At 43.6% G+C, this 13,878-nt stretch overlaps 1 protein-coding gene across 1 annotated transcript; it reads left to right on the plus strand.

Annotated features, from left to right (window-relative positions):
• The first annotated feature begins 562 nt into the window (after nt 1-562).
• Nucleotides 563-1,561, plus strand: FOXB2 (forkhead box B2). Its single transcript, XM_054054975.1, has one exon. It carries the CDS (start codon nt 563-565, stop codon nt 1,559-1,561), a length of 999 nt encoding a protein of 332 aa, XP_053910950.1.
• Nucleotides 1,562-13,878: the final 12,317 nt, after the last annotated feature.

The following is a 13,878-nucleotide window of genomic DNA, read 5'->3' on the forward strand; positions in this document are numbered from 1 at the left end:
GGGACCTTTTCCTGCCGGGCTGTTCTTTCCTGCCCTGTGTTTTGAAAGCGGATCTCGCTCTCACACGGCGTCCCCTCAGCCCCCTGGCTCCACCTCGCCCTGCTGAGGAGGCGTGAGTGAAGGGGAGCGGGGGAGCCGCTGCTCTCTCCTTTTCCCCCGGCGGCTGTCATGTGACAGCGAACGAGCCGGGGCCGCGGGGCTCTCCCGACTCCAGCATCGCTACAAAGGGGAGCCGCAGCGCCCGGCCCCGGCACTGCACGGCGGCGCCACCGCCTCCACCGCAAACTTTTAAGAGAACAGTGGAAGAAGCGGTGAGAGGGGCGATTTTATCTGCTTCCTCTCCGTCTCCGCAAGAACTCCTGGTTAATCTCACGCTCTTCAGACCCCGGTGCCCGCGGAGTATCAACTCCGGCAGCGGGGGAGCCCGGGAGACTCGTCGGTGTCCGGGATGTAGGGGCGGTGGCGGCGGGACGGGTGGCACCATCCTCGGCTTCCCCAGCCCGCCTTGCGCTGGTCCGAGCGGCGGGTCCTGCGGCCGCGGCACGGCTGCGAAGGGGCGGCGATGCCTAGGCCGGGGAAGAGCTCCTACAGCGACCAGAAGCCCCCCTACTCCTACATCTCCCTGACGGCCATGGCCATTCAGCACTCGGCCGAGAAGATGCTGCCCCTGAGCGACATCTACAAGTTCATCATGGAGCGGTTCCCCTACTATCGGGAGCACACGCAGCGCTGGCAGAACTCCCTCCGCCACAACCTCTCCTTCAACGACTGCTTCATCAAGATCCCGCGCCGCCCCGACCAGCCGGGCAAGGGCAGCTTCTGGGCGCTGCACCCGGACTGCGGGGACATGTTCGAGAACGGCAGCTTCCTGCGACGCCGCAAGCGCTTCAAGGTGCTACGCCCCGAGCATCACCTGCCCGGCGGCGGGGCGGGCGGCGCGGGGGGCGGCTCCGGCAAGCTCCCGGCGCCCGCTCCGCACATGCTGCACTACTTCCACCCGCACCCGCCGCCTCCGCCCCCTGGAAAGGTGCCGGCGCTGCCGGGCTCCGAGGCTGCCGTGGCCGCCGCCGCCGCCGTGGGCAGGCTGCCGCAGTTCTCGTCCTACGGGAGCAGCCAGCCCTCGGGCTTCAAGCACCCCTTCGCCATCGAGAACATCATCGGCAGAGATTACAAGGGTGTGCTGCAGGCCGGCGGGCTGCCACTTGCCTCGGTGATGCACCACCTGGGCTACCCGGTGCCCGGCCAGCTGGGCGGCGTGGTGAGCTCCGTGTGGCCGCACGTGGGGGTGATGGACTCGGTGGCCGGCGTGCCCGTGTCCCACGACTACGGACCCTTCGGCGTACCCGTGAAGGCGCTCTGCCACCCGCCGGCACAGACCATGCCCGCCGTGCCGGTGCCCATCAAGCCGGCGATGCCCGCCGCCTCGGATATCCCCGCTCTGACCGTCGCCGCCCCGCAGATCTGCCCCGCCGCCTCCCCCGCCGCGGCGCTGCTGGAGCAGGCGGCGAGCGGCGCCCCCGAGGGCAAGGGCTCCCTCCACTCCGTCCTGGTGCACTCCTAAGGGGCGGGGGTCCCGGAGAGAGCGGCCCCCGCGGGAGCGGATGCGGGCCATGCGGCACCCGATCCAACCCCGATTATGTCCTTGCTGGTGTCTGTGTTTGTATTGTGTACGATCAGATTATTTGAGTGCTGGGTCGCAGGTAAGAACTCTTATCGTCGTCAAGTATCGTCAGCGGCAGAGAGGTGATGTGAAAAGCCCCGGCCGGGAACACAAGGGTGGAAAGGAAGGAAGGGGACGGAGGGAAGGCGTCCCCGCCGCTCCCACAGCCCTCTCCGGGCCGTCCCGCCAAACTCGGGCCCCGTGGCAGAGGTGTTACTAAGGTCTGCCGATGGACGGAAGGAGCAGGAAATCCCGCTCTGGACTCTGCTTCTCCCCTTCCCCTGGGGGACGGGGAACCTCTGCCCCGCCGTCGAGCAGACCTTGCTCGGGGTGGGCAAAGTGGTTGCCGAGGACCCTGTCGAACTGCGCCGTGTGAAGAATAAGCTTTATGTAGCTCTATTAATTAGTGGGGATTTAAATCACAACGGCACAGCCATCGAAGGGCTCCTTTAACTAACAATTACTTGTCCTTCCCCCTCACACTTCTACAGCACATCCTAGTTTTTCACGTTAGGAGGGACTCGAGTGTGACCTGGCCTCTCCGGCTGTACGTGGCTGTCCGAATTCCCTAGCTTCCTAACCAAACAAAAACAGCCTGGCGATTCGTAGCTTGTGATTTTCACATCATCTTTCACCGCTTACAGATACCGCTGTTTTGTATGTGTTGCTTGGCGGGTTTTCCCACTTGACTATGAATTCTAAAATCTGCTGGGTGGATGGGAGTGAGAGGGGGAGCCAACAGAAAACGGATAAAAAATTATTCGGAAAAAGCACTTTACTGAGAACAACCTTCCGAAGGACGAGATGTCTGTGTAAGGCAGAGGGGTCAGAAGTCAGAGGGCGATGCGCTGGTTGATGAGTCCCGGTTGGTTTGCGAGTGATTGCTGCCGTACCCTGTCTGCCCTGCTGTACACCAATGCTCATTAAAGCCCATCTATTAATTTGCTTCTGCTGGTGCTGCTGTTTAAAATACTCGCCTTTTACACCGGTTAAGAAACGCGTGCTCGTAATGCAGGTTTGCCCCTCCCGCCCCGCGAAATGACGGAAGCACCCAAAAGTTGTCCTGGCCGCGAAGCAAGAGAACGAAATAGAAAGAAACCTCTTGGAAGCAAATCGCTGTACGGAAAGGCGAGGAGCCAGCGGCGGGGTCTGAGGCGAGGGCATCGGCTCGGATCCCGATCCCGCTGGAGGCAGCTGGAATTTCGCTGCTGTTTTCAGTGGGTATTGGGTTCCAGCCGCAGTCTGGGATTCACCCACCCTCCGCCGGCAGTCCCGCCGTGCCCCGGGAGCTCAGGTCACCGTCCCAGCCCGTGAGGAAGGGAACCCTGCGTTAGGCTTACCCTTCTTGGTGCACCTCCAGCCACGGAAACCACTGCTAGTAAGAGCAAACCTGTTTGGCTTGGAGAATGTGGCTGTCCAAAGTTTTCCCCAAGCACAATCCTGGATCGGTTGCACCACTTGGAATTCTACCGGAATTGTTTAATTTCCAGTAGTTCCTCCTGCTCCGGAGAGGGGTTAGACCTCAATTTCCAAAATTATAGCACTCTCAGCGCTTCAAAATGCTAATAATAATGTGATGCTAATGAATCACCGACCGGTGTCACAGTTTGGAAATCGGACTGGAAGGGGAAATTGCAACAAAAGTTTTGCAGCCAGATAAATCGAGTAGGAGTTCGACACCCCAAATAAATGATAAAAAAAGAAAAAGTGCTTCATATTTTCTTTACTTCGCTGTCTTCCACTTTAGGCAGGGAGCCAGCTTAGTATTTCTGCTGCTGAAAGCTGGATGCTTACACAGAAAGCAGTCCCCCAGATAGATCGCGAATAGCACTGGCTGTACACAGCTCGATGTATTTAAATACGTTCCACCGCTCTTGATGTGGCTGCTCTCTAGGGCTTCAAAGCGTCGTAGGGAAGCTGAGCTTTCTCCTCGTATCAGTCTAAGGGGCAACAGGACGCGGAGTAATAAAATAGGGAGGTATTCAGGGCATCCCGTAGAGTTCTAGGATTCTGGACGATCCAAATTCCACGGTGGGTGTCAGAGCAGCACTGGCCCCGGGCAAGGGTGTCCGGCTGCAGCCGAGGTCGGTCGCTCAGACGCCGATTTGCGGGCCAGATCCGCGCAGTTGGCCGGCGGCGGCTCGGAGGAGCGGGGAGCTGGGGACACGGGTGACTCGGCCAGGGGGCTCGGGGCAGCCCCCACGGCCGCCGCCTGCGCTTTGTACCACCAAAAGGCGGAGCTCTTTTTGGTAGCTTGAACCACGAAAGCTGTCAGAGTCAGAACTTGGTATTTCAGACTGTCAGACGGAAAGGGAAAATTAACTAATCGAGAAATATTTTCTAACTAGTTTATACATTTTTCCCCTTATTTTTTTCAAGACTCCATCTCTAAACATGGCCTCTGCAACATTACACGAATTTTGTATCATCAACCAATAATCCTAAAATATATAAAAAACCAGTCCCAATGCTGCTTAAAAACAGACGATGGTACAAGATATAGAGAAATTAAACATTGCCCTTTCCTCCCAGAAGAAAAGCAGGTGTAAACTGGCAAAAGGTAAGATTTGCCTTTGACAAATGAAAAAAGAAATAAGCCTTGTGCTAAATGCAAGATTTTGTAACTACACTGTACATCTGTAACTACACTGTTACATCTCCTGCAGAAAACTCTTGCCTTCAGATTAAAGCGCATGCATCTGCACAGAAAAGGCAACAGAGCCTTTACCGACTTGATGTAGACAGAGTGGTTGTAAATAGAAGAAACAGAGGTGAGCAGGAGAAGCAAGCTTCATCTTCCCATCATTAGACTGCTAACGGCAGCAAAGTAGTAGTGTTAGAAGAATGGGGCCTAAAAAAAGGTGTTGGTCCTACCCTGTTATGTTCCTGATTTATTTTGGCTAGCTAATGCAGTGATTATTATTTCTACCTATGGGAAACTATAACCAAGGCACCGCTTTGTGTGTTGCAATTCCATAGAGCATGCAAGTCAAGAAAGAAAAGCAAATGCAGTAAGATAGAATTAATACGTTTTGTGATTTAAAACAGGAGGGCAGTGTTTCAGCAGACAGATTCTGCGCTCAGCGGCACTTGCTACAATGTAACTATCAATGTCATAATTGAAATTCTGGGCTTCATTGAAGTGTTTCCCACCAGAAATTCCTCTGGCAAATCTGCTTGGAATTATACTGCTGCTGCTTGTGGGATCAGATTTTTCCTCTTATTGTAAGATTTCATTTTAAATCATTATGCATAAAGCCTATTTTAAGATATGGTCATCCCTGTAAGTTCTTAAAATCTGTAATAGTCTCAGTTTCAAAAAAGTAAAGTTCCACCTCTGCTTCTGGAGTTTTGCTGACTATATGGTTAGATTAACCAGCTTTAGTTAGATAAACCAGGTGCAATTTTAGACAACTATACGTGAAATACTAAAATCCACTGCCTACAGCTCCATATCTTGGAGATATATCTTTGTTATTCATTTCTTTAATGAATCAGTTGTCCTCCCTCTCTGCTTACACAATGTGGTCACTGTCCACATAGGATAACCTAACAGTCTGATCACTCTTCTCAAAATCTCTGAAAGAAATCTACGTTCAAGATCACTTCAGCTCAAAGGGATTCAAATTCACACCTGCATACCAAAACCACTCAATTGCAAAATGGCAAGTGGAGAAGTCATGGGTTTTAGTGAAGTTATGCCATTACATAGCTACAGCAAATGCAAGCGTCATGAAGTTTCAAACAAGCCACAGGGCATGGGTGCTTTTCTGCAAAGGCAGAGCCCAGCAGCCATTAGAGAAAACATAATAGGTGAAGAGAGGGAAGGAAGGACAGGAATAAATGGCAGATTTTCACAGTAGAGTGACACATGGACTGGTGTTGGGTGTTCCAGAAATTTGTAATCCTGGTAGGTAAAAGGTGAGCTATGGATAGGGAAGTGACAAATGTTTACTAAGTAATTCAGACTAATACAAAAGAATATCTTACAAACTGGGTATTGCCAAAAGACATCCACACTGAGCTATAAGATAATAAAATGGAAGGTGAAACTCATTTGGGATATATGCAAACCGATATGCATGGGGAAAATAATCCTGATGTTATATATAGAACAGTAGGTCTTGAACTTAGGGTTCTTGTGAAGTTATGGTAGGTGTCTCTGTGAAAATGTTGGTTCAATAATCATTAGCCATGAAAAAAAGCAAAATTACTGGGAAAGGAACAGCGAACATGACAGAAAACGTGCTGTCCCTGTTTAAATCCTAAGTTCTGTGAAGTTTACACACCTGAGAACAGATACGTTAAAACTGGCAGAGTACAGAGAATCAGATGGGATTTTTGAAGTTATATCTTTTGTACAAGTAACAATTCAATAGACTAAGGCTCTTCAGCATGGAAAGCAGGGATATACAGAGATATACGACATAAGTTTATAAAATCTTGAGAGACCTGGACAAGGTGACTAAGGCATGCTTTCTCATTCTTTCAATACTGGAACCAAGGGTTATCAGAAGGGTTCAAAGCAAAAAGAAAGAGGGGATGCTTCACACAGCACATCACTGAATACTGCAAATCATTGTTGTAGGATGTTGAGGGTTCAAAATTTTACGTGGGTTTGAAAAATGAGTTGAAAAGTCATGGAAGATAAACCTACCAATGGTGATTACATAAAAAGTTCCTCCTTCTCCTCAGATTTGCTACGCAAGTAATAAATTTCTGAAGGTATCATTACATGCTTTGCCTGTCCTACTCTTTCTAGAGCATCTGTTGTTTGCTTACTGTTGGAAACAGGGCAGTGGACTACATGAACATTTGGGGTGATGTATGATGATTGTTCTCAATCAAAAATGGAACCAGGGTCTGTGACTACCATTCCTAAACAAGTGTCTTAAATTGAAGCAATTCTTTAAAGCTATTTCAATATACGAGACATCATGGATGGAAGCAGGGATGCAGATGCAAAGAATCCAAACTCCAAAGGCTAACTGCATATGTTGTATATGACAAATACTTTAAGTGGTCCAGGGATGTTCAGTCTTTTACTAACGACAGTGCTTATTTTCTGTTGAAATAAATTTAACCAGATATTGGTATGGATATGAATACTGTCTATGACGGAGAAGCAACTCCAAACATCTGTGTTCTGGTACTATAATACTGGGCATGTTTATGCCATGCTTGTTTGAGGCATCCATGCTTCTCTAGGCACTGACAGTTATGTCAATGTAATAATTTTGTCTATACCGTCTTCTCTGGTTACAGGATCAGCAAAATTAAACTGTTTGCTTTTTGGAGGAGAACATAATAATAAAATTCTGACATATCAAAAAAAAATTACTCTAATGCTGAACTTCATAGAGCTTTAAAAGATGTTTGAAAGCATTTGACACCCATACAATACCACAGACTCTTGTAACATTTCTCTAAACTTCACATGGATGCTTAATCCACACTGGGAAAATTACCCATTTTCAATGAGATACAGAAATCTCTTTTTAAGGCAAAAGACCTGGGAGAAATTGTAAGCCCACACTGCGTGGGCTGCTTTTATTACGTATCACTCATTAAAATAACCATTGGAGCGCAGCCATTAAGTGCCCTTTGGACAACCATAGGAATGAAGGATGCCCCCATTTTAGCCAGTCATCTCTAAGTAGTCATTTGAAAAAGTAAAACCAACTTGATATTCTTTATCGACTAATCATTGCCCCTTACTGTCAAAAGGTATTTTTTTGGCTGAACATACTGTTACCCAGTGAATAAACCATTAGACAAAGCGTTCTTCTACTGGTAAGGGCTGCTAATTTTTATTTACTACCATTCCTCGCTCTAACAAAAAAGGTTTTTAACTCTGTGTACTGTACAATGAACTCAGGATCTTCAGTGTGGATCAGGTCTTTCTTTCATGAAGGAAGATCAAGCAATGGTTAATTCTGGATAAATGTGCAGAAAGAAAGGACAAAAATGCGTTTGCATGTACTGCTTGCACTATACAAATACTACTGGAAAATGATTGCTTATGGGAAAAAAAATAAGAAAGAATTGCTTATGGGAAAAAAATAACAAAATAAAGGAATAATGTTACTGTAGTAGCCATTTGTGTTTTATTAACCTGTGGCTTTATGTGGGATCTCTTATTTGGATTTATCCCCTCCTAAGGCTTGAAATTATACATTTCTTAATCCCCATGTGGTCTTTTAACTGTGATTGGTATTAATTTGAACCATAAAAGAGTAGTAAGTATGCAAATTATTGTGATACTTCATATGCTTAATAAAATGTATGGCTGTAACCAACAGATGCTTATATCTTGCTTAAATGTTTGTTATGGACTGTTTATAAAAATCTTTCTGAACATGTAAGTTCAGAAGAAAATGCCATGAAACATGGTACATTTCTGGCAGATCACTACGATATACCATTTTTAAAGCTGTATAGGACCATTGGGATGAGACCTAGAAAGAGAATACATTTATTGCTTCTTCTTCAAGTAAAGGGATAAAAGTAAAACCGTAAAAGGATTAATGATACATCTTCAAAATCAAATTATACCTGTGAAAAAAGTAACAACTGGTTAGAGATCCCTATTGAGCCTCTGGTATCTTTACATTAGGTCTGTTTTCAAGCTTTATTGAAAACTGCAGATGCCTTAACTTGCTCACCAGTGCTGAAAACAAACAATCTATTTGATTAAAACTGGCATAAGATTGAGTTAAAAATGTGTATTGCTCCAGATTTTACATTTCAACGTATTATCTGCTTTGAAAAAGCATCTCCATGTCATTAGTGTATTTTATCTGCAAACCTCCAAACAGAAACAGAGGGAAAGGATATGGAAAAATATCAGCCTAATAGGCTGCCTTTATTTTGAAAGGCAAGGAATTATGAAGGAAAGAATAACAAATATAAGCATACAACAGGGTAAATGCAACTTGAATGCATCAAACGCAAGCTATGATAGAACAGCTGATGCTTTTCTCTAGTAATTGATTTCGCAGTGAAGACAAAGGTAGTGCAATTAACTGAATATTAAACAAAGCTTCAGTAAAGACTTTGCTGCCTGGTAAGTTATTAGTGTAAGTAGAGGAGGACTAGATCCTCATACAAGGGCTGACTATACACAGATATAATGTGGAATTAAGTAACATGACGTGTAAATTTATGCATTTTAGGTCTTGTAACAAAGGTATCTGAGGAGGCAACTCAAAGCACAAGCAAGTCAGAGGATTCTGTTTTCCAACAAATGAGTAGAAAGCTCATTGAATATTCAGGAAATGAATGACGGCCAAAAAGAAATTGAAAGTTTTCATGGATTCCTATTACCTTTAGGATACATATGGTACTCTTATTGTCATCTCCATTTCTTCCTTCCTTTCATAGCACTTTTTTATTTACTACACTGTTTATTCGTCTCTGGTTGTTTCTCCAGCTCCATGGTACCAACCCCAAGTTCTCCTGAAGCATGCAATTTTGTAATCAATTCTCTATTCATTGTGAAAAAATACTAGCTTAGCAGGTGTTACGATGTTATGCCATTTTGTTAGCTACTGACACTAGGATTGCTTCAATGGGAAGAATTTTTATAGGGAAGTTGAGCCTGCTGCCAACAGATTTAGTTTTTCAAATCATGTTTGAGAAGCATCACAATGGCATACACCTCCCAGCCAGGAATCAAAATACTGCTAAACTCAACCAGATGCCTCTTATTTGCTGAAAATTATGATTGCCTGCAACTGTGCCCTGTTTAGGGGATAAGAAGATGAGCAGGATGATACTAGTGGCAGTTATTTGCTACCATCAGAGAGGCATAAAGTGACTACCAACAAATTTCCGGAAGTCTTAGGAGTGGGGATTTCTTTGAAACTCATGACAAGGATTGGTCACTACTGGCTGCTAAGGGTATATTTATCTTTCTAGCAAAAAAAATATTAAAAAAATGTTCTTATAGAAGGTAGCTGTAACTTTTTCATCCTGGTGACAACAATCCCTGCTTTGGGAATGTTGTGTGCCTTTTCTTTAGTTCATAGAGTTACAGCATTATTTACTGTCACATGATTCAGTCAGGGAACCCAAAATCTCTGGCACTTCCATCACTTAAGAAGGACATACTAAAGTAAAGAAACCTGTACCAACGCAGCCTGAAATAAATCAATTTCTTCCCACAGAGATGAACATCCTAACTGCGTATGAGATAAATTTTCTTATTGACAAGCATTACTAAAAATGTCATGGTGTTAGTAAACAGAATTTGTTTTAAATTATTTCACTTTTCCTTCACTTACACTTTTTTCCCTCAACAATGCTGTCAATGCTGTTGAAAGCAAAACCACCCCAGAATCATAGAATCACTTGTCTGGAGAAGACTTTTGAGATCATCAAGTCCAACTGTATCTGTCCACTACTAAATCATATTGCTAAGTACTTCACCCATCCGTATTTTAAATAACGCCAGCAATGGTGACTCAACCACCTCCCCAGGCAGCCCGTGCCAGTGCTTGATAACCTTTTCAGTGAAGAATTTTTTCCTGATGTCCAATCTGAACCTCCCCTGGTGCAGCCTGAGGCCATCAGACTTAAAACACAAAAAATTACACTGAGAATCTAATGAAACAATGCAGGAAATTAATGAAGAAAGTTCCCAAGATTGCCAATGCTTGGTGAAATAAAATACTTTGACCCAAAGATTTTGGAAGGTCATTTTGAAAGCTCTACACAATACATACAGATAACGTGTCAAAGGAATTAGAATTGTGTAAGAATCATCTTATTAATGGAGAAAGATTCACAAGCTGTGCAAACAAATTTTGTGCTCTTGAATGTAAAAGGATTCAATGGGTTTTACTCAATCAAAATTAACAAAGGAACATTGAAGATGACTTACAAAATTAACCTTTGTTGCTGCTGATGAAGATGTTTTTACTTTTGATATTTCTTTGATTTCTCATTAAATACTTAATCAGGATACTGACATACAGGTGATAATTCCTCTAGCAGCCACAGAAGGCTAAGAGGAAGATTAGGTTCACACGGTCTCTATTCAAATCTTTCTGACTTATAAAATGAAAGGAAAGGATTCAATTGCTTTTACCCACTATGGCCAGGACATTCAGAAACTTCTCTGTGGGTTTCCAAACTTCTCAACCCTGTTACAGGTGTGCTTATAGGAACAATTTACGTTCTAGTACACTAGGCCAACTGATGAAAACAGGATCTCCTCAGTGAAATGCACCACCATAACAAAGGAATAAGTAAATGAAAATCAACGCCATGACATTTTCATTACTTGGAAACTTGCAAGTCAGATGAGAAGGGAAGAATATTTTTTTTCAATCTACTCACTTGGGAAATTAGTGGGTCCAGTCAAGATCAAGTTTCTTTACATGATAGATCTTGAACAGGCACTACTGTCTCATCTTATAAGTGGAGAACAGAAAGAAAACCTTACTTTGTTTAGGTAGCTGGTATCAGAGTCAGAGGTTGTATCTAAAACTCACTAATATTGTTTCAAGCCTCACTTGCAAGGTCCTCTTCTCTTTCATGAGAAGAGCCTTTCGTTTTGATAGTTTCCTTTTAATTTAATTCACAGAAAAGCAAGGATGAAAACAACTAAAGTTTTATGAGATAAAACATTTTGTTGATTAAACTCTGCAGCAGTTAGTGGTACTTGTCCTGTTTGGAAGAAAGCAGTAAAATTCACTTGCACTTTCATGAAAATATGCTTTGGGTCCCAGCACTACCTCAGATATAGGCTGAATCCAGAGTACCTGTTTCATATGAACCTTGTCTGAGCCAACTATTTCTGTTTTCTGACTGAGCTAAGCTAACTAATCAGGTTTCCTCATCCCTCTGAGCTTTGTGGTTTCTAATTAGTATTATCCCTTTTCCAAGGGCAACGGAGTTTTGGCTCCCTAGAACTGTGTTGCTGTGTCTTGATGTCCCGATGCTGGCAGATGGCAGCGTCTGGTCATAAGTATGGACAGAATGACGGATGTCAGCTTTTTGTTGTTTTGCACCTAACTAATTAGGCAACTGTTTTCAGCTCTAGCATTGCACTCCCCAGTTCTTTGTGGTTATGCAACTCTTCATTTTCAACTATTTTGCTTACCAAACCTCTCTTGCCCATGTATCTAGCACAGACAAAATACAGGAAGATAGGGGGATGAAAACTGCATAGAAATGCTACAGGATGTTGTGAGCTTGTTAAATATCTTTGCAGGCCCTCATCCCAAGCATTTCCATGAATTGTATTGTCACCAAAATGCTTAGAGGGACCCTAATGACCACAAAAGATTCAGTTGGACCACCCAGAGCCTCAAATGCTAAAAGAAGCCTCAAGGGCCTCTTGCAGGATTAAAGTTGCCCCCTTTAACAACTTGGAAATATCCTATGAGGGCCTTCCCACCATCATCAAGTAATGAAAACTTTTCTTTTTACTTTCCATATTGCTTTAGCATCACTGTGCTGCCTGAAAGATAGACCAGAAGAAATTACCCACCTGTGAGACTGGCTTGACATGAGAATTACATCACAGCAGTTAAGACCATTGGAAACACATTTTATAAACGTTTATTTATCCTAGTAAAATCTAATTATTATGCTACCTGCTTATAGAACTAGCACTGATTTGTGTGCCTAGCATCATGAAGATGCTTTCAAAAATACCTTGTCTGTCAGGTACAAATTTAACAAAGATGCTATGGATGGCTCTTCCATGAATCTCGCACTAATAAAAATATTTTCACTCAACAGAGTATCAGGTCCCAAACTTTTTACAATTGAAAAGGGCAGGATGCATTTAATGACTTAAACTCAGTAGGAGAAAGGAGCAATGACCCTACAAGTAATAGATATAACTAGGCAAGGAGTTTGGGAATTGGCAGTTAGAAATTATGTGTACTTGAATACAGCTATAAAAGCAAGAAATTAAACTACATTTTAGTCATCAAAATTTGTAGCTACACAGATCGTACATATAAACCCAGTACAAAATCAGATTGTTGTATTCAATTTGCCATAATAATTAAAACTGAGTGAAAGATATCTGTTCCAATATTTCTATCAAAAGAGCTATTTGCCTGGAACCATACATATAAGTAAAATAAACAGTAGTAATACTTACAATAGATACATTATTTTAAAGTCATCGAAATATGCCACTGAGAATTCTTCCACCACCAGAGCCGAATTGTATATGGTAACTTTATTGTGAATTGTCCAGTGCTGGAATTGAGGCTGTGGGGAATATCAGATATATGATATATCAGTCCCCTATTTTTCTTGTGGGTTGTTACATCTGATTATCTACAGATATGACCTGAAAGACTGTTATATCTTCCTCTTCTTTTAGTGAATATGCATCATAGGCTGAAAAAGCAGGGCACAGACAGGACCTTATAGCAGGATCATAGATTGTACAAATGGCAAACATTCTCACTGGTATCTGATGTTTATAAAATCTTACAGGATTTCACATACATTTTTACCTGGACAGAAGCACTTGCTTTGGCATGTTGAGAGCGCGACCAAGCTGATGATAGTTGTTTCAATGTTTTAAGAACAGAAGTCTTCTTTATGAAACACTGAAGCTATACGTCTGTACAATGTGAAAATTTGGACTCAGATGATTTTTAGGGACTCAGAACCAGAGAATATTTGAACGTAAGAAGACTCCCTTATTGAGTATAAGAAGCCCATAGTTTTGCTGTTTTGCCTTACATTCTAAATCCTTTTGTAATCCATAGGCAGTGTATCGGATACATCAGAAATGGAATGTAACATGCACAGAAGCTAATATGATATGATACAGCAAACTTTTAGATGACATTGTGTTTTAGCATTCTCATATATCATGATGTAGATTTCCCTACATGGAGGTGAAACAGGTTGAACTCTCATTAAAGGCCAATCCAGTAACATGCATAATACTATTCTTCAATTAAAAGAAAGACTTAACAACTCGATTGACAGGACAAAGCCCCTAAAGCCTACATGCAATCTTTTGGCACATTTGGGAAGATTATGGCTTAATGTACAACTCTTTGGCTTCTTGGAGTTATCCCCAGTGCCTTGCCGAAACCTTCCCCCCTGCACCTGGACCCTGGCTCATTGTGTTATAAGGAGGGTTATTTTGGCTCAGAGAGAAGAGGACTTTGATGACTTCAAACATGGACATTAGATCAAGTTTTTATCTTCTCACATAATCCTGTCTTTGATGT

This window comes from Cuculus canorus, chromosome Z (assembly GCF_017976375.1).
Source record: "Cuculus canorus isolate bCucCan1 chromosome Z, bCucCan1.pri, whole genome shotgun sequence".
NCBI lineage: Eukaryota > Metazoa > Chordata > Aves > Cuculiformes > Cuculidae > Cuculus > Cuculus canorus.

Bases quoted from the DNA above. Each gene is read 5' to 3' on its own strand.
- FOXB2 (XM_054054975.1), top strand. From the start codon at position 563: ATGCCTAGGCCGGGGAAGAGCTCCTACAGCGACCAGAAGCCCCCCTAC.